At 42.2% G+C, this 22,102-nt stretch overlaps 1 protein-coding gene across 5 annotated transcripts in view; it reads right to left on the bottom strand.

Annotated features, from left to right (window-relative positions):
* abcb4 (ATP-binding cassette, sub-family B (MDR/TAP), member 4) overlaps positions 1 to 22,102 on the bottom strand; it is a 151,488-nt gene that overhangs the window by 111,124 nt on the left and 18,262 nt on the right. For all 5 annotated transcript variants that reach the window (XM_069914296.1, XM_069914298.1, XM_069914297.1 and 2 more), the window contains exon 4: positions 10,993 to 11,143. In XM_069914296.1, coding sequence (XP_069770397.1) covers positions 10,993 to 11,143 — 151 coding nt within the window. The remainder of the gene's footprint in view (positions 1 to 10,992; positions 11,144 to 22,102) is intronic.

The following is a 22,102-nucleotide window of genomic DNA, read 5'->3' as shown; positions in this document are numbered from 1 at the left end:
GATAGTGTCAATATTGGTGAGGCCACACTGGATCTAGTACTAGATCCTCTCAGTGGGGGAGCTTTTCGTTGAAGGTAACCACAACTCCCTGATATTTAGCATTGCTATGGTCAAGAAATAAGAGTAGACAAGATGTTAAAATACTTAACTGGGGAAGAGATGATTATGATGGGATTAAATAGGAATTAGGGGAGAGTAAACTGGGAACAGATATTCTCAAGAAAAAAACAATAAAGATCAATGGTAAAGCAACAGACATGAAAGATGATATTGGAGCCAAGTGCAACATCATGTCACAAAGAATGTTCAACCTATTAAGGAAGTCAGAACAGGTCATACTGTGGTCGGTCCAAGTCCACAAGTTTAGTGGCATATGGGGGCAGTAAAATTAGAACTGACGGCACAGTGCGACTGAGGTGCTACATTCAAGGACAGCTGCACATACAAACTTTTTGCATAGTCCAAGAAAATGTCCTGCCTCTGCTTGGCCTGAGTGCAAGGTCTTGTTTTGTTCAGCAGAGAGGTACACCAGATAAGTCTGGCCGAAGATGATCTGATGCACAGAATCTTTTCTGAGTACAGTGACCTTTTTACGGAAGAACTGGGAAAACTGCAAGAGATGTACTCCATGCAGCTCAACCCAGAAGTGAGGCTCATAGTTCATCCAGCACACCGTATACCGATAGCAATGAAGGACAGGGTGAAGGACGAGGTGGACAGGATGTAGGACTTGGGCGTGATTACCCCAGGCTTCGAGCCCACTGAGTGGGTGTCCTCCATGGTGGCTGCTAAGAAAAATGATGGACAGGAGATCCAGATCAGCATCAACCCAAGAGACATCAATTTTGCTTTAAAACGACCACACCATCCAATGCGCACCATGGAGGAACCGTTTATTCGGTTTAGGACGCTAAGAATTCCCTCTAGCAAATCAAACTTGACTACAAGTCATCACTGCTGACCACATTCAGCACAAGTTTCGGCCGATACAGATTTCTGTGAATGCTATTTGGAATCAATTCAGCCAGCAAAGTATTTCAAAGATCAATAGAGCAAATCTTCGCGGGGTATCCCTGTGCCATCATTGTTGATGACATACTTATAGGTGGCAAAAACTACCACGCAAATTTAAAAAAGGTACTTACAAAGCCCAGAGGTTAATCTTAAGCTCAACCCTTGTAAGTGCAAGTTTTGGCTGAACCAGGTCGCTTATGTAGGCCATGTTTTCACAAGAGAAGGCCTGAAAGTGGACCCTTCAAAGACTAGAGCAATCAGTGAAATGCCGGTACCGAAAGACGTGACAGCGCTACGTTTCCTAGGCATGGTCAACTACCTGAACAAGTTCATTCCGAACACCAGTGATCTTACCACCCCGTTAAGGCAATTGATGCATAAAGATGCGCTTTGCTCCTGGCAAGAGCAACAACAAACTGCATTTCACACATTAAAAAGGCATATGTCACGTCCACCTGTTGTATCGTACTATGACGTACAAAGACCAGTCATGCTAACCTGAGATGCATCACAATAGGGTCTGGGTGCAGCATGCCTGCAGGATGGAAAACCAGTGGCCTACACATCCAGGTCATTCACCACCACAGAGAACAGATACGCCCAAATAGAGAAGGAATGTTGACAGTAGTTTTCACCTGCTCAAAATTTAACAACTACATTTATAGCAGACCAGTGACCATAGAAACTGACCACTTACCTCTGGTCACAAATCTGAAAAAGCCAATCCATGCAGTCACTGCACAATTACAGAGAATGATGTTCAGGCTTCAGAAATACAACCTGACTTTAGTTGACAAGTGTAGAAAAGAAATGCACTTAACCAATGCACTATCTCATGTTCCTAGAAAATGCACGATCCAGCAAGCTGAGGAAGAGTTTGATACAATAACAATAACACACATCTCCTCCTCCCGGTTAAAGGAACTGAGACAGCACACGGCTGAAGGTACAACTCTGAGGACCCTGAGCACTTTTATCAAGGGCGGCTGGCCTGACAAGCAGTGCAGGCTATGACCTGAAATGCAATCCTACTTCCCATTCCGGGACAAATTACTCATTGATGATGGAATCATAACGAAAGGCCCGAGAGCAGTAGTTCCAAGTTCACTGCAAAACATTTACGCCAACAACCTGCACAGACGGCACCCAGGGGCAGAAGCAATCAAACACAGGGCTAGAGACAGTTTTTTGGCTAGGGATGACCAAGAACATAGACCAGGAGGTACAAGCTTACTCAGTGTGGAACAGCACCAGGCCACACCAACAGTAAGAGCCACTGAAGCTTCACGCGGTGCCAGACCTACCCTGGTCAACCATGGCAACAGACATCTTCGAATGGCACGGTCAACAGTATTTGGCTCTCGTCGATTCATTCTCTGGATGGTTTAAGATAGATCTTTTACTCAACATCACCTCGTCGATAGTCATTATCAAGTTAAAGAGACACTTTTCAGTGCATGGGGCACCCCACACTCTGCTGTCGGACAATGGCACCCAGTTCACCAGTGAGAAATTCAGACACTTTGCAACAAGGGATTTCATCCACATCACTAGCAGCCCAGAATACCCACAGTCAAATGGGTTGGCTGAAAGAGCTGCTCTCCGGCACGAAAACTCATGTCCAGGCAGACACGGCTGACTCTTCCTGTGGCAAGGAGACTTTTGGAGCCTGAGCTAAAGAACCCAGAAGAAATTAAATCCCAACTGCTGAACAGGAGGCTAACGCAGAAAAGGAGCTATGACAGAAACAGCCAGTTACTTGAGCCATTAGCAGAAGGGCAAGTCATAAGATTGCAGACTCCACAGGGCTACGACAGTATGGGCATAGTCGAAAGGAGCTTCCAGGAGCCCAGGTCATACCTGGTAAAATCAGACAGAAGGGTGCATCGGAGAAACAGTTGACGCATCCTACCCGTAAAGGAGCCACCCCCATCCTGAACCATTCCTGATGAGACTATAAACCAAGATCTGGAACATGAACCCGGGATAGGCAGAACTCCCTCAGTAACAACCTATGAATCAAATGGCCACAACCCTTAGACCATGGATAGCACATTCTTTCAAGCTGAAGTATCCACTTTCACCAATGGCTACTACATAACATGCTTCAGGCGCACTTATAAGCCTAACCCAAAATATCGTGATTAAACTGGACTGACTGTTCACTGCTGAACTATAATTATTGTAATTTACGACACCTCCGTGGATTATGCTATGTGAAAGGGGTTGCCCAAGAAAGGGGATGGAGACAGCTGCTTTTATTGGCTGTCTGCACCCGCTGCAGCCACTGTCCTTGCTAGGATGCTATTGTGCATGCACAAGTCCCCACGAAGCGTGCTTGTTGAAAAAGATGAGAGAGCTTGGTTGGTGGTGGACACCATTTCCAAGGCCTCCTGTTATTCATTGTATTGTTGAATTTAACAGTAAAGCATTCATCAGCGGTTGCCATTTTGTGTGTCTGATTATTTGATGCATCAACAAACAAAAATGAACAACTTTGCTTCCCAAAAAGGCCCTCCTAGTACAGGTCAACCCACTGAAAAGGCCCAGTAATTCACAGAGCACGCTTTGCTCTAAATTCCACAAAAATGGCTGGCTACAAGAGCTGCTTCAAAGAGCTGTTTTCTCTCCAGTAGTCAGCATGGTTCTCCTTTGCAAAATCATAATGTCTTTGCAAATATATAGAATCTGGAACAAGCCTTCCCTCATTTCTTCCAATGTATCGAATTGTCACTGACTTGTGTTGTGCTTGGTGCTTGTGTGAAATGTTAAATGTAAACTATGACCATTCAGTCTCTCCTGTCTATGCTATCCCTTACAATGATAATCCCATTTTACTAAAACAGGAGCTTGTAAAACATGTGATAATGAGTTTATGGTCAAATACATAAATACAATTTAGAATGTCTGAAATTCTTACTGGCAGCAACCAGATACTTGTTTAAAAACCCAACTGCAATGAAATATGACTGCCCTATGTCTCAGTCAATAGAAGTAAGTATCAAAAAAATCTTCACTACCTTGTCTATCTTTTGTGATGCTATTTTTAAAAATTTATTTACAACATAGTGGAAGCCAATTGTGACCACTGAAACCAGTGCCACCCAATTAACGCCCCACCCCAAAGTACAAACTCCTTACCGACAGTGCCAGATTTGAACCTAGGTCACCGAATTGGGATAGCCCTGCAAATCGCTGCACTAACTGCACCAGCTTGTATTTGTTGCCATGCATTCTAAGTTCACAGTCTTAAATTATGCCTGCTGGTATTCTACAATTTATTGTGTTCCCTTGCCTTGCTAAATCTCCCTGGCTCAATCTCTGAACTGAATGACTTTTGCACCCATCTAACAAATCTACTGATGTCTTCCTATAGTCTTAAAATTCATTCACCACCCAAAACAATTTATTATTTTTTTTAAATTTCCAACAAACTTAATTGTGGGTCCCACTTTGGCATTCAATAACTTGCAATATACTGTACTGCAAAACAAAAAATCCACAGAAACTTGCCTTTATACAGCTCTCTGCTCATTAAAATTCTTTTCAGCCACCAACCCAATTATTAAACATTTGATCAAATTTTTAATCCAATTTGACATTTTTCCTTGCATATTAACACAGCAGTAGGTTATGTGTGATAATGCATAACAGGCTCGGTAAAACAATGCTGGTCATCAGAACAGGTGATGAGTCAGGTAAACTAAATAGAGCAGTTCTGTCATTAGAAGACATGATAATCAAGTGAGTTTGATTGCTGTGAACTGGGAAAATGGGAAGACTTGTGCATGGAATCCTGATTTTGAATGCACAACCTTAACCAACTTGCTTAAATTTGAAGATTTAGGAAGCTGCATCTTTTCCCTTTGAGGCATCAAATCTTTGGAAACGTATTAGCTGAACACTTGTGCATTACAGCAAGTGAGAAATGCCACTTGATGCACGTTCCTGAAAGACTCTTGTATTTAATCCCCGTGTTGTGAACAAACCAGCTTGAACTTTCCATCTGATTCAATCCTGCATTGTTTCACTCTGAAAATAAGTATCACCGTTTGGATTATTTGCTCCATTCATGAAAAGACCAAGAACATTTACTATAGAGACTGAAAATGGATAACCCCACTTATAACTTTCTGTGACACCAAACTGAAAATCACTTACTTTCCTACTATCCAAAAAAGACTACACAAGTTAAAGCTGTGGCAGGTCGCAGATAAAGTTGCTAAATGATAGGGTAGCTTCTGCTCTAACATTTTATATCTCATAACACCATGTTTGGGCTTTGCCATTGAAAACTGCAGAGTGATGGTGGAAGGAAATTCTGATAATACTCTGACAAATTTGTTACTAGAGCACATTACAGAGCCCAGGTGTGGAGCTGGAAATATTACCTTACTGAAGAAAAAAGTCTGAAAAGTTTTGGCGTTGGCCAGACGTCGTCCTTTTAGGTTCACTAATAAACCATGTGCATGAAGGAAATCCATGCCCAGCAATGGTTGCAATACCATGGCCACTGTAAATGTTCATTCAAAACAGCTGGCACCGAATTTTATTGGGATAGTTCGCATATCATGGGTCCGGATGGTGCTGTTGTTGGCCGCCGTGAGGTCTGCACCCTTGGAACCTGCACCTAAAGTGGTCCCAGACATACAGGAGGCCATCTTGGTGGCCAGCTGCCGTAGCCATTAGCAACGGCTGGTCCGTTTGTTTCTCAGAAATGAGCACGGTGGTTGGCATCTACAGGCCCCCAATACCTTCCTTTGGTGGTAGAAACACAAACTGGAATTGTCATCATCACTGGTCTTGTGACTGGGGTGATTGCAGTTGTCTCCTTAGTTGAGACACAGTACTAATTTCAACACTGGCTGCACCATGTTCTTTTGAACTCCATAGAATGTCTGCATATGTGGCTATCCTTCATTCAAGTCCTCATTCAATAGGAGGGAGACACATCCTCAGGCATCTACTCTAGAAAGATCTGTTCAAAAAGCAGACACCCTCTTTGACCACCTGCCAGTGCCAGCATATCACTCATCAATGCCGATGGTGCGCGGTCACCCAGACCATCCATAAGGAGCAAACATTTGGTCCGCTTGGGGCATGATAGACCGAATATCTCCAACAACAGGGCCTTGAGTGCTTCTGGAAGCTGCTGTAGGAAATCGACTATTCGGCCTGCTGTTTCTTGGTTGTGCACAGCCACCACATAGTAATAACATAACATAACAATTTACAGCACGGAAACAGGCCATTAGGCCCTTCTAGTCCGCACCGAACCAAACACCCCTCTCTAGTCCCACCTCCCTGCACAATGCCCATAACCCTCCATCTTCTTCTCATCCATATACCTGTCCAACCTTTTCTTAAATAATACAATTGACACCGCCGCCACTATTTCTCCCGGAAGCTCATTCCACACGTCTACCACTCTCTGAGTAAAGAAATTCCCCCTCATGTTACCTCTAAACCTCTGCCCCTTAATTCTTAACTCATGTCCTCTTGTTTTAATCTTTCCTCCTCTTAACGGAAATAGTCTATCCACATCCACTTGATTTCATCTTCAAGAATGTTCCTGACCCAGAATTGAGCCTCTGCCTGCTGAAGCCATACCAGCATTTGAAAGGCCCAGTATACTGGTAGCTTCAGGGAAACGGCATTAACATCGTTCATTATTTCTTTGAGTTCAAAAATATTTGAACCATCGGGGTTACCAATATGGCAGTATGTCGCAACGAGCAATGGAGGCTGTGTTGAGCAAGGAGTGTGAAAGAAACGACCTGAGTCCAGCAATGTCTCAGTGTGAACTCCTTTACTCAAAAGCCAGAAAAAAAACTTGTGATTCAAACACGTGCCATTTCCTTTAAACCCTGCATCCTGCGGGGCGGAAGTGATGTGGGCTTCTAGTGCGAGGCTTGCCCTGCATCTAAAGTCCCACTAGATGCTGTCGGTTGCTTTCCTGTTTGCACTGCTGGGGCCGGTTTGCTCACTGTGTAGGTGAGCCACATTGCGTAGGTGCAATGCTACAATTTCTTTATTGTCATGTAATAGTACGGAATATGTAACATTACACAAATTTGCCTTCTGCTTCTCAGAACCCAGATAAAGAGTCACCATTAGTGTCGCCCAGTGCTTCTTATAGGAGGCAGGCCGAGAGAGGCGCAGGCCGAGAGAGGCGCAGGCCGAGAGAGGCGCAGGCCGAGAGAGGCGCAGGCCGAGAGAGGCGCAGGCCGAGAGAGGCGCAGGCCGAGAGAGGCGCAGGCCGAGAGGCGCAGGCCGAGAGAGGCGCAGGCCGAGAGAGGCGCAGGCCGAGACACAGACAGAGGCGCAGGCCGAGACACAGACAGAGGCGCAGGCCGAGACACAGACAGAGGCGCAGGCCGAGACACAGACAGAGGCGCAGGCCGAGACACAGACAGAGGCGCAGGCCGAGAGAGGTGCATGCCGAGACACAGACAGAGACACAGGCAGAGACAGAGACACAGACAGAGACACAGAGAGAGGCACAGAGAGAGACACAGACAGAAGCCAAATAGAGTCCCTTCAGTCACTAAGCATCCAACACTCCCACAGCTTAATTGCAGCTGTACTGACCCCCGTTCGATCCGTCCCAAGCTCCAAAATGATCAAGAAACCTTCAGTGCCTGAGGCCATTCAGAAGTTCTTCTGGCCCTCAGCAATCTCTCATGTCCTGGCTGCAATGACCAGTTTCCATGGACCGGTCGACAGCAGCCCATGCAGGTCCTTCAGATGCTGAGCCCCTTGTTGACCCGCTGCCATGGTCACCGTCCTGTAGTGTCGTCACCTCTGCTTCTCCCTCTCAATTTAGGTCCTGAGCCCCTCGTTGGCCTGCTGCCATGGTCGCTGTCCTGTAGTGTCATCACCTCTGCTTCTTCTCCCCATTTCTGGTGCCCTGTGCCAGTCCACTGCTTTCCCCATCATGGCCACCATCAAGCACAGGAGACACCATCTTGGGCACAAACCAATGGTTGCAAGATTTTAGTTTTTAAAAACACAGTCGACTGCTCTGACAGGACCCACCGGCATGAGGTCTGGGCATTTGATCCCTTCAGAGCAGCTCAGTGTCTCCACTCTCCAGGGTTCCCACCAGCAGCTTTGGCAGTGCTGCCTTTTTTTTCTGGCATTATATAGTGGCAAGGAGTATGAAAGTTGGAAAGTAGTATACTTTGAGTTAGGCCATATATGGACCATTGTGCCCAGTTCTGGCTGCCACATACTTGTGGAAACTTTGGGGAGGATGCAAAAGAGGTTCATCAGGATGTTGCCTGATTATTAGAAAGAAGAATTTAGACAAGTTTGCATCATTTTCTCTGGAGTGGCAGAGGCTCAGGAAAGACCTAACAGAAATATATAAAATTATGAGAGGCTCAGAGTCATTTTCATCGGGTGAAACTGTCGAATACTGGAGAACATGGGTTGAAGGGGAGGAGGAGAAATGTTTAAGCTAATTTCTGAGGCACATTAGGTTTAGGGTTAGGATATGCTGGAATTGGTTTAAGTTAGCATTACAGGTGGCACAGGCACCTGGCACATAAATTGTCATTAGGTGGACAATTTGGTCAGCATGCATCTCTGCTGGGTGTGAGGGCCATCGGGACTGCGACATTTGTAATCCCATTGATCGCTAGAGATGATTTGGCAGATCTGGCTGGCTAGGTGAGTGGCACCCTTCCCTCACAGCTCGATGTGGGTCCCTCTCAAAGCTCAGTGCTTGGTCGCAGAGGATGGCCCCCTAGAAGAGGACCGTTCCGCCAGTCTAGGGTACATGACATAAATACTCCCCTGCTGATCTAAACCTCAAAGCATTTGTAAAATTCCAAACTCATTCCATCATTGGGTTGACTTTATCACAGTAAATTATTCAGCCTTTACAGAAATTTCCCATTTTGCCTTTATTGAAGAAAACAGAAGGAAAACTGAATTGGTGAAACTAAACTCAATTAAATCAGCCAATTCAGCTCAGCATCATTAAAGAATTGCATTTTTTTTACAAGGGGAAGTTAAGAGTTATAAAAATTACGCCACATTATTTCCTGTCATCTTGGCCCGCACGTATGCATTGTGATCATGTTGCTAAGTCTCGATACAGTCACATCCAAGTTTAACCACCTGATACAAAAGGGTTAGTGGTGAATGAGTCAGAAGATTGAAGGTTCAAATTTCAAGTTTAATACTCCAGTGTCGTACTGAAAGTACAACTTATTTTTGAACTTGCTGTCAAATGATCGTGACAACATTTTAGGGTGACAGTGACATGGTAGTTAAATACTGGTCTAGTATCCAGAATTCTGGACCATGGTAGTTACTGGACATGGTAGTTAAATTACTGGTCTAGTATCCAGAATTCTGGACCATGCATGACTGTAATGGAAAAAAATAAATTCAAGACGATCTTAAATTGTGGGTCATTTGTTTTCATGTATCAGAACTGCCAATTTCTGCTAAATTATCTGTTGGTTATTTGGCTAAATTTTTCACTACAGCTTTACTAATTGGGTACAACCTACAACCCGACCATTTGCAGCACTAAGCATACAAAAAGGAAGGTAATCACCCTCTAACCACCCCATTAATCTCACCCTAGATGTATCCCATTTGGCCCATCCATAGTTCCCAACACCTTCTCTCCAATTTACTTTTCTCATCTCTTTTCCTGACTCAAAAACTACCCCTCACACCCCACATTCGCTGCCTGACCTGTCCAAGTTTTCCTGCATTCTTCGTATTTATTTCAGATTTCTAGCATCTGAATTTAATAAAGACAAAGCAGTCTTACTTTAATTATCCAAATTCTAGTTAGATCTTTATTCCAGAAAGCTTCGACTCTTGTCGAATTTAATCTTTAGTGAAGTAAAGCAGTTTTTCCTCTGATTTAATTCTGAAATACGCTGATGTTTCACTGGAAAGAGTGAACATTTCATGAAGACAAACTGTGAAGCACAACATTTTGATCACTACCTTGATCACTTACTAGACAAAGCACTGAAGGCATGAAGCAAATTGACTAAGAGCACTGGAAAAATTAACTGCTGTGCTAACTTACCACAGAAACACTGTTATGATTTCTAATAAAACCACCATAACTCGTAGCCCCAATGGGGAAAAAAATTACAATTTTAAAAGTATCAACATATACATTCGAGTACAAAACAAAGTGGAAACTTGTGCATTGAAATTAAGCAGCCTTCTGGTGAACTTCTATATATCAAAACCATTGTAACCTTCAATATATGGTGCAAGTACATGGTTTCCTGTTGCTCGCAACAAACATATCTGAGAGCATTAAAAAGCTACTTGCATTCACTTGTGGACACAGTTCCATCGACTTGAATGAAACTTAATATTTAAATTAAATTTATATGGACTTGATAGATCTGTGCATTGTAATGTATCTGACAACAAGCTCTCATCTGAATGTGTGAATAAGTAGGAGCCTATTTTTCTCTTAGAAGTTGGTGTAAGAAGTGGAAGTCAAATAAATACGACCAAGGTGTGCATCAAAGATTCAATTATACCAAGAAAATCTGGAACAATGCTATATGATCTTTCTACTTTATCTAACAATCACAATTGTATAGGTTTTACTCAAAACTGACCTCATCACCCACAGAGCAAAAAAGTTCAGTAATTGTGATAGTACAGATCTATCACCAATGTATATAGTGTATATAGTTACAGTATCTAGACTGTGCTTACAGCGATTGGCTGAGAGCTTAGCCACGCCTACTGTCTGGGCCTTCAAGGGTTGTGTCCCTAGCCAGGTCAGATCATTCCAGACTGGTCGACCACCTGTGAAGAGCTCCTGTCTTTTGCTAATAAAAGCCTTGGTTTGGATCAACAAGTCTTTGATTTTTTCGACGAGCTCTACAGTAATTTGTTTCACTTCCTGTCCAAGGCCCTGCAAATGCAGCTGCAAGTGTTCGGACTCCAGTGGTTTCTGAGGAAGAGGTATTTATTTACCTGTTAAATTTTTCACAAATCCGTGATGAACAAAGCTATCAGTCATGTCTCCAAACACAATGACCATGAGAGGCAAGGCAGTTCCGTGAATTATGGCAGCAACACTACCCAGCACCATCAATAGTTTGTCTTCACAATCCGCATAGCGAAACTAAATAAGGATACATAAATAAGAATACACTAAATAAGGATACATAAATCCTACAATTAATTTTGAAGAAAATGTTATAATTTCAAAATAAAATTACAACTATGTATGAATTAATTCCAATGTTTCAAAATCACAATTAAAATGAGTTTGGCTGAGGATTCAATACAAATAGTGGTTACATTACACTTCTTAATTTCAAAAGTCTAGTAAAGATTTGAACATGTTGAAAACTTATCAATCTGTTAAACAACCAATGAAAGGAGCAAAACACATGGATGTTCAATTACTGTGACATTTTCAAATTTCCTGCCATCTATTATTTGTCCTTTCATTCACTCTAGCATTAATAAGAAAGGATTAGAGGGGTACAAGCAAAGTGCAGGCAAGTGGGACTTGCCCAGATAAGCAACTTGGTTAGTATGGGACCAACAAATTGACAGGAAGGATATTAACTTGGAAGATGCGGAATCTATATGGGTAGAACTGAGGAATAGCAAGGGGCAGAAAACGTTAGTGGGGGTGGTATATACGCCTCCACATAGTAATGTAGAGGCGAGGGAAGGCAAAATAAAAGAAATTAGAGAAGCGTGCAATAAGGGAACAGCTGTCATCATGGGAGACTAATTTACATATAGATTGGACTAGCCAAATTAGTAAAAATACTGAGGAGGAGGAATTCCTTGAATGTTTACGGGACGGTTATCTAGACCAATATGTCGAGGAACCAACTCGGGAGCAGGCCATTTTAGACTGGGTATTATGTAATGAAAAAGGGCTAATCAGCAATCTTGTTGTACGAGGACCTTTGGGTAGGAGCGATCACAATATGATCAAATTCTCACTCGACATGGAGAGTGAAGAAATTAAAACCGAGACTAAGGTCCTGAATTTAAATAAAGGGAATTATGATGGTATGAGACGGGAGTTGAGTAAGATTGATTGGGTGGTGTTTATGGGGGGGGGGGGGGGGGTTGACGGTGGATAGACAATGAAAAGCATTCAAAGATCTAATGGAAGAATTGCAGAAATCGTTTATACTGGTTTGGCATAAAAATAAACCAAAAAAGGTGACTCAACCGTGGATAACAAGGGAAATTAGAGACAGCATTAGGTCTAAAGGGAGAGCATATCAATTGGCCAAAAAAAGTACCAAATCCGAAGACTGGGAACAGTTCAAGATGCAGCAAAGGAGGACAAAGGGATTAATCAAGAGAGCAAAAATAAATTATGAAAGTAAGCTTGCGGCAAACACAAAAACCAACTGCAAAAGCTTTTATAGATATGTCAAGAGGAAAAGATTGGTGAAATCCAGAGTGGGTCCCTTGCAGTCAGAATCAGGGGAATACATAATGGGGAATAAGGAAATGGCAGACCAATTAAATTCTTACTTTAGTTCTGTTTTTACAAGAGAGGATACAAATAATCTCCCAAGGATGCAGGGAAACAGAGACTAATGCAAGGGAGGAACTGAAAGAAATCAGTATCTCTAAGGACATGGTCTTGGGGAAATTGATGGGATTGAAGGCAGATAAATCCCAAGGGCCTGATAATCTACATCCTAGGGTACTTAAAGAAGTGGACATTCAGATAGTAGATGCTTTAAAAATTATTTTCCAGAACTCGATAGACTCAAGATCAGTACCCATGGATTGGAGGGTAGCTAATGTTACCCCACTATTTAAAAAGGAGGGTAGAGAAAAAGCGGGGAATTATAGGCCGATGAGCCTTACATCAGTAGTGGGCAAAATGATGGAATCCATTATTAAGGATGTAATAGTGGAGCATATGACTAGCAGAGAAGGGACTGGACAGAGTCAACATGGATTTACAAAAGGTAAATCGTGCTTGACAAATCTATTGGAATTCTTTGAGATGGTGACAGGTAAAATAGATGGGGGAGAGCCAGTGGATGTGGTGTACCTGGACTTCCAAAAGGCCTTCGATAAGATTCCACATAAACGACTGGCATGCAAAATCAAGGCTCATGGGATTGGGGGCAAGGTATTGATGTGGATTGAGAACTGGCTGGCAGATAGAAGACAGAGAGTTGGGATAAACAGCTCATTTTCTGAGTGGCAGGCGGTGACCAGTGGGGTGCCACAGGGATCTGTACTGGGACCACAGCTGTTCACAATTTACATTAATTATCTGGATGAGGGGGATTGGATGTAATATCTCCAAATTTGCAGACGACACTAAGATAGGAGGGGTTGTGTGCACGGAAGAGGGGGTCAGGAAGCTCCAGTGTGATTTGGATAAATTGGAGGACTGGGCAGATACATGGCAAATGCGCTACAATGTGGATAAATGTGAGGTCATCCGCTTTGGTAATACAAACTGGAGGGCAGATTACTATTTGAATGGCAATAGATTAAGAGATGGGGAAGTGCAGAGAGACCTAGGGGTACTTGTACATCAGTCTCTGAAGGTAAGCATGCAGGTACAGCAGGTGGTTAAAAAGGCAAATGGTATGTTGGCCTTCATATCAAGAGGGTTTGAGTATAGGAACAAGGATACCTTACTGCAGCTGTACAGGGCTTTGGTGAGACCCCACCTGGAGTATTGTGTGCAGTTTTGGTCACCTTATCTGAGGAAGGATGTTCTTGCAATGGAGGGAGTGCAGAGGCGATTCACCAGGCTGATACCTGGAATGGCAGGAATGACTTATGAGGAAAGATTACGCAAATTGGGATTGTACTCCCTGGAGTTTAGAAGATTGAGAGGGGATCTCAGAGACATATAAAATTGTGGCAGGACTGGACAGAATGGATGCGGAAGGGATGTTTCCAATGGTGGGGGAGTCCAGAACCCAGGGCCATGGTTGGAGGTTAATAGGCAAACCATTTAGAACCGAGATGAGGAGGAATTTCTTTACCCAGAGGGTGGTGAATCTGTGGAATTCATTGCCACAGAGAGCAGTAGAGGCAGGTTCATTGAATATATTTAAGAGGGAATTAGATATATTTCTTCAGTATTAGGTGTTACGGAGAGAAGGCGGGGACGGGGTACTGAACTTTAAGATCAGCCATGATCTCATTGAATGGCGGAGCAGGCTCGAAGGTCCGAATGACCTACTCCTGCTCCTATCTTCTATGTTTCTATGTTTCTAATTGGGCCAATGCAAGCCGCAAAAGTGCTGGAGAAGGAAATAATTATGAACATATTTTGTATAAATAACATGAATTTAACAGTAAATAAATTATTTTTTTAATATTTGTCATAACTGTGGAATAAAAAGGATAAAGGATTGTTTTTTGGGTTCTGTTTTTTTTTTACTTTTAAGCAATTGAAAGACAAGTACAACATACCAATTCTATTTTTTCTTCATATCAACTTAAATCATATTTAAAAAGAAAATTAGGATTGAATTTTAAATTACCTGAACAAAGTCAATTTGAATATTTAATAACAGATACATTTATTAAAAGATTTATTTCTAACATGTATATAAAATTGCAAGATATTTGCAGAAAAAAAGACCTATTTAAATCCAAATGAAGATGGGAAAGAGATTTAAATATCCAAATTCAAGAAGTAGGGTCAAAATTATGTTATGTAACTAATACAATTAATGTCAGATTTCAAATGGTACAATTCAATTTTTTTTTACATCAATTATATTATACACCACATAAATTATATGGACTTAATCCAAACTGCTCTGATCAATGTTTTAGATGTAATAAAGAGGTCGGAACTTTCCAGAATGGCAGTGTGAAAAAGTTGGAAAATTTTGGGAAGATGCAAATATTTTATTGGGACAAGTCATGAAGATACAAGTACAGAAAAATCCAAGAATATTTTTGTTAGTTGATAATTTGAAGTTAGATGTTTACCAGAGGAAGTTTCTAAGTGTAGCAATATCAGTAGCAAAGAAGTGTATGGCAGTAACATGGAAATAAGACTATAAACTTGAATAGATGGCAAATGGAATTACAAAATTGGATACCTTTAGAGAAAATAACGTATAATTTACAGAATCAACCAGAAAAATGTTTTATAAGATTTGAAGCTATATATGGATTTAATTGGTAAAAGTTCATCTACAGCATCCACTACTCCCACTCCAACTCACCCTAGCTAATTTAGAGGTTCAAGATAATATTTTTAAATTTGAATTTTAATGAATAAGATAAATTCAGGTAGGCTTTTTTTTCTTTAATTTCCTACTTTTTTGGGGAGGGAGGGGGAGAAAATATAAAATTATGTATCATTTTGCATCATCTTATTACTTTATATGATTATGGATAAGTATGTTGTTTGTCTTTAATGCAAATGAAAATAAACATTTTCAAAAAAGTGCTGGAGAAACTCAGCAAGTCATGCAACATTCTTTAGGTATGAAAGAAACATAACCAAAATTTCAGGACTGAGCCCTTCATTAAGATATGAGCAAGAAACAGGCAGGCTCCAGAATATAATTATGGGCCGGGACTGGGGAGAAGCAGAGGCAAGAGGTCAAAGGTGGATATGAATTAGACTGCAGAAGAGAAAAACGCCGGAAAGTGATAGAGGTGGGGGGTGGGGGGGGGGGGGGGGGGGCAGAAGGGAACAACTTTTTCAATGGAAAGAGAATGGGGAGCTGGAGGACAGAGACTGTCAGCTAGTGGAGACATGTTAATACTACATGGTTGGAGAGTGCCCAGATGGAAATATTGTGTTATCCCTCCAGTTTGCAGGTCCATTGCTTCATTCACTGCTAAACTGAGGCCACTCCCTGTCTCTCTCTTTCCCTATCCCTCTGTCGACTTTCCTCCAGCTCTCACCCCCTTTGGTCTATTCAGAGAGCTACCTCTTTCCCTATAACTTCCCTGTTTTTTTCTCTTCTGCCCTTCTACCCACATTCACTTGCCTGTGGGCCTGTGCTCCTCCCTCTACTGTTCCCCTCACTTTTTTATTCATTCAATTACCTGCCTTCTTTTTTCCTCAAACCTTAACGAGGGGATCAAGCCTGAAAAGTTAGTTGTGTATCATTGCAACCTGAAGACTTGCTGAGTTTCTCCATCACTTTTGTGGAATTGAACTACAATCACAGCATCTACAGACTTTGTTTAACAATTTAGTTGTTACAGTTGATGGCAATAATGTACTTATTTGCATGAAATATATTCCTACTTGAATGGCAAAATAATAGTCTTGTTAAAGTCAAAGTTCTTATGGATAAGTCTTTTGAACTTGATCTTTAAGACAAGTCATTTCAGGTGACAATAAGGAAAACAAATTTCAACATTGCACTGGAACACAATTTGTTATTCATTCCAATAAATCCCTCGGTACCTTGTTTGTCAGCTCAAGCTGTTACCGTAAATTGATTTAAGCAAAATATCTGAAGATACTGGAAGCTGGAGCAAAAAAATACTGCTACAGAGCTCAGTGGGACAAGGAGCATATGCGGAATCAAAGGTCAACATTTCAGATTGAGACTGTGCATCCAGAAAGGGAGTGTAGAGGGAAGGCCACCAGTTTACAGAAATCAGTGCAAAGGCAGGGGCTGACACATGGAACAAAATGTGGGTGGTCAATGAAAAGATAGAGCCAAGCAAAGGCAGGGGTAGGGTGGAAGTCCTGATAGATGGAAACTCAAGAGAAGATGAAGGGAGGAGACAGAAGCTGGTTGGTAACTTAAGCTCATCATCCTTCCCCATGGTTCCATTTGCCCATCACCCAGATATTTGTCCACTTGTGTTTCTTCTCCAATACACCTCTCACATACCAGTATCTGTTGTGACAGAGTATTATAGATAAGTTTTTGGGAGATAAATTGGGAAAGGTTTGTTAGAGTAGGTCACATACAAACACTTTAAAACAGATCTTATTTAAAATACTGGAGCTCTTCCCCATGATAGGCATATCGGGGCCTCAGAGCTTTTGCAAGAGCTTTGAAGAGTGCTCAAGAGACTTCACTAATGGAGTGTTGTTTACAAAAGGCAACCGATGAAATATTTTGCTTGAGCCACAGATTGTCTGGAAGAGAACTTGTTCTAGGAGGGTCATGTGGTTTTGCAAGCAGAAAGAGTCAAACAGGCTTTTCTCTCGGGGAGAGAGAGAGCGCGAGAGAGCGCGAGAGAGCGCGAGAGAGCGCGAGAGAGCACGAGAGAGCGCGAGAGAGCGCGAGAGAGCGCGAGAGAGCGCGAGAGAGCGCGAGAGAGAGAGAGATCAGTTCTGCAGTTTTACAGTCAGCAGCAGCAACTGGAACTAGAACAGGACAAGCTGGAAAGATTGTGGAAAGCCTTTTGGAAGAGGGCCTGGTCAACCTGAAAGAAAGAAGTTATCATCTGGAAAACCCTGAAGGGGCACATTTTGTCAGCAAGACATGAGTGGCTGATGGAAATACATCAATTGTGGATGTCCTGGAAAAACAAATCTCTTCCTGAAATCTGACAAGAACCTTCCTGAGCAGTAACCATTTACCTTTCAGGCACCAAAGCCTGGTGAACTTTATAAATGTTAAATTCTGTGCATAGTATAAGAATTGCCTGCAACCAGTGAACTTGGAGGAATGAGAAGTGTGAACCAAGTAACTTTTCTGAACTTACACACACGTTACATACACATTCACTTAGAATTAGAAGGGGGTTAAGTTTGGTTAAATAAGTTAATAGTGATAAGTTTAAAGATAATTAAAAGCAACTTTTGTTTAAGTAACCATTTGTCTTGGTGAATATCTATTGCTGCTGGATTTTGGGATCCTCTGGGCCCGTAACACTGTCTATATCCTTCCATCACATAGCTGCCTACTATTATGAGCTCCTGTTTCATCTCGTGTGAGTATCACTTTCAGGGCTAGTACTGGCAGCAACCATTCAAGCTATGGAGAGTCTAGGTGGCAACAACTAGTACAGACTGGACCCAACTTCACTACTTTGGAGAGGACAAGGAACATTTGTTGCTTTTTCCAAGGATACAGGTGGTGAGAGGGTCATGTGGGTGAAACAATGAAGAAAAAGAATATTATTGACCACCAGCCAACTCAAGGAACACTGAGGTGGAATGACTGTGTGAAATGGACAATTCAGCTGCTTCTCCCTGTCAGGGGAATTATTGAACCTCACCATGACTAAAAGAAAGGTCCTTCAACTGACCTATACCTGGGTTGTGGAAGCGTCATGGAAGTCACACGTTTCATTTCTCCTACACTCGGAAAAGGGGAATTGTGACAACTGCTCGTACAAAAGAATCTTCTGTGGAAGAAACTCGACAAAGATTGGGGAGTTTTCAGAAGTGTGGTTACTCAGTCTTACCCACCCTCTGTGATTATTTCTGTGCATCACTTTAAAAGCTTGAGTTTGGACAAGGGATTTGCAAGTTTGAAATTACTTTCCAGAAGAAATGCTAAGTTTTAACGGACATGGACACGCACACACACAGACTGACTAATGTTATATTATTAGTAGTTATTAAGTTTTTCAAAAGACAAGCATAACATTGCCTTGGTGAATTTCTATTGCTGCTGGTCTGTGACCTAACACTTTTTTTCTCTGGAGCTTCATGCATCACCTTCCTCCCTACCTGGCTCCATCATCCTCTTCTTTTCTGATTTCACCCATCTCCAACCAGCCTCTAGCTCACCCTACCCTCTCACTTCTAAATACTGACCATCTTCTCTCAGTCCTGATGCAGAGTCTCAACCCAATGTCCTGGGTGGTGTGAATCCTTGATGACTACTACTATTCTCCCACAACAGTGTTCCATGTAGATTTTCTAAATGGTGGGGAGAGTTTTATTCGTGATGTACTGGACCATGTCCACCAACTTTTGAAGGCTTTCAGCTTAGAAGTATTGGGGCCTCCATACCAGGCTGTGATGCAGCCAGTCTGCACATATTCCACTATGCATCTGTCAAGGTTTTCGATGTCGTTACAAAACTCGACAAACTCCTGAGAAAGTAGAGTTGCTGACATGCTTTTTTCACAACGACATTCATATGTTGGGTCCAGGAAAGGTCCTCTGAGATAGAGACTCCCAGGAATTTAAATTTGCTCACCCTCTCCATCTCTGATACCCCAATAAGCACTGTTCTGTACACCTCTGGTTTTCCCCTCCTGAAGTCCACAGTCAGCTCCATGTTTTTGGTGGCATTCAGCCAAATTTCAATTTCCCTCCTGTGATAGTATGAGATCCTATCACCTCTGTATATATTTGTATATAGTGCTCACGATTGGTTGAGAGCCGTAGCCACACCTACTGGCCAGATCATAAGGTGCTGCACCCAACCAGATCCAGGTCAGTCTGGACTGGTCGACCTCGATGAATTTCTCCAGTCTTTTGGTAATAAAAGTCTTGGTCTTTGAGTCATTCGATGCACTACACCTCCTGAATACTGACTCATCTCTCCCTTTAATACAATCCACTTCTGTGGTATCTTCAGCAAATTTGTAGATGTTATTGTTGTACCGAACCACACAGTCAGAGAGAAAAGTGTGTACTGGTACTGATCAAAATTGTGGAGGTATTCTCACTAATCCTTACTGGCTTTGGTCTGGAGGTCTGGAAATTCAGGATCCAATTACACAGTGGGGAATTGAAGCCCATATCTTGGAGTTCATCCATCAGTTTTGAGGGGATGATGATATTGAATGCCAAATTTTAGTTGGTAAAAAACATCCTGATGGATGCTTCTATGCTGTCCAGATGTTCCAAGGCCAGCAAGATGGCATCTGCCAGTAACTGCAGTGGGCAAATTGGAACAGATCCACATTGCCACTCAGATAGGAGTTGATAAGCTTCAACACCAGCCTCTCAAAACACTACAACAGCACGGATTTACCACAACTTACAAACAAATAAAAAATACACACTCATTTCTTTCAGCACACCATGAAGTCAACTTTCTTTATTATTCACTAGACACAACAACTCCCCAAACACCACCCAGCCAAACTCCTCTGACCTTCTCTTTCACTCACTGCCACAAGGGTAATCTCGATGCTCTCACCGAACTCCTCCTGCATCTGAGATCCATCACCCATATACTGAAGCTCAACACATCCCAGCATGCACGCTATTACTCATGTGCGTCTCGTCACTTAGGTCATCAGTGGCAACCGGCACCATTTCCAACGAAGGTAGGTACACGACCGTAACAACACCATCACTGTGGAAGTGAGTGCCACTGGTCTGTAGTCATTTGGGCAGGTTATCACACTTTTCTTGGGCATAGGTACCGAAATTGAAGCCTGTTTGAAACAGGTGGGTACTCTGCCCTGTCAGTGTGAGATGTTGAAGATATTTGTGAATACATTAGCAAGTTGGTCAGCACAGGTTTTCAGTACTAGGCCGGGTACTCTGTCCGGACTGGATGCTTTCTTTGGATTCACTCTCCTGAAGACAGTCTACACTCATCTTCCGATGATCTCCAGACAGTCGAGGATCATTAGCGGATATGGGCTGTTCCTTGTTCTGGTGGTCAAATCAGGTATGGACTGCATTGAGTTTATCTGGGAATGAACCTTTTGTGTCTTCACTGCACTAGATTTGGTTTTGTAACAGGTTATGTCAACTAAGATTTTCTGATTAATCTGATCTTTAAATTCACTGCAACATATTGTATAATTCTATCATCACTTAGATGTACATTTTATTAATAATTAAAATGTATCCTTTGTCTTTAAAAAAAAAGACAAAGGAGGAAAAACCCAACACCCAGCCCCAACCAACCAATTTTCCCTTGCAACCGTGTCTGCCTGTCCCACATCGGACTTGTCAGCCACAAACGAGCCTGCAGCTGACGTGGACATTACCCTTCCATAAATCTTCGTCCGCGAAGCCAAGCCAAAGAAGAAAATGTATCAGTCTCAAGAATTCAATCACAAGCCCTTTTATTCCCATTAATACAATTCCTCATTTCTATTGAGTAACAGAAGCAAAATGTTGGAGTACGAAACATTTCCACAGTATCATCAACACCAAATCAATCTCAGGCAGAACATTCAGCCCTGCCAATAAGAACGCTCTCATTGCTGAGCAGTTAGGGTGCGTGGCAATGACAAAGGCTGGAGATGGAATAGATTTTAGTGCCAGGTACTCTGTTGTGCCACCAGTTTCATACTTCCTATAATATACACCTTTGTTCAAACAATGAGGAATGTTTCAACAAGCGAACTGTTGAAAAATGTGGATAGGGAAATGGACAAGAGGGATATGGAGGGCTATAGTCCAGGTTAATGAAACTGGGCAAAATAATAGTTCAGCACAGACAAGAAAGGCTGAAGGGCCTGTTTCTGATCTGTAGTGTTCTATGGTTCTCTAATTATAACCAAACTAAAAGCCTATTTCTGGTCATAAGGAACAAGCTGTTGTACTGGAGCTGTACCACAGGAAGGGATAAATTATTGCAGTACAGTTTGTTTATTGACACGGACTCACAACATCAGATGTTGCCAGCAGACAGAATCGAGTCATCCCACAATAAATTACAGTCAAATAGGTCAAAAGACACTTCATACACAAATGGGAATCTAGATTTACTACAAATTCTGAATAAAGATAATTACCAAACAAATATTAGGGATGAAACAGAAAATGCTGGAAATTCTCAATAGATCAGGTAGCATTCTTGGCCGTTTCCAGGAAAGTTATTCACCTCAAACGTTAACTGTTTCACTATTCACAGCTGCCTGACCTGCTGAGTTTTTCCAGCATTTTCTCATATGTATTTTTTTTTAATTGATGCATCTATTCCAGCCATCTCTTTCAACTGTCAGCCTCTGACCATGCTAAGTAACTTAGAACAACTATCTATAAAAACAAGTTTGACATCTCCTCCTCCAGCTCCACCTTTTATTATTCATGAATCCTGATTTCATCTGGTTGAGTCACCCTATTAGTAATACAATTACCACTTTCTACTCCAATCCAGGCCTTCTTGTGCCATTTTCATCCTTTCATTTTTCCCTGATACCTTAAAAAGGTGGCTGATCTTTACTTTCCCCAATTGTGCTGAATGTTCAAAGCACTGAA

The sequence above is a fragment of the Narcine bancroftii genome, chromosome 1 (genome assembly GCF_036971445.1).
Source record: "Narcine bancroftii isolate sNarBan1 chromosome 1, sNarBan1.hap1, whole genome shotgun sequence".
NCBI lineage: Eukaryota > Metazoa > Chordata > Chondrichthyes > Torpediniformes > Narcinidae > Narcine > Narcine bancroftii.
Note: the sequence above shows the minus strand (reverse complement) of the source record. Positions and strands in the feature narration are given on the sequence as shown.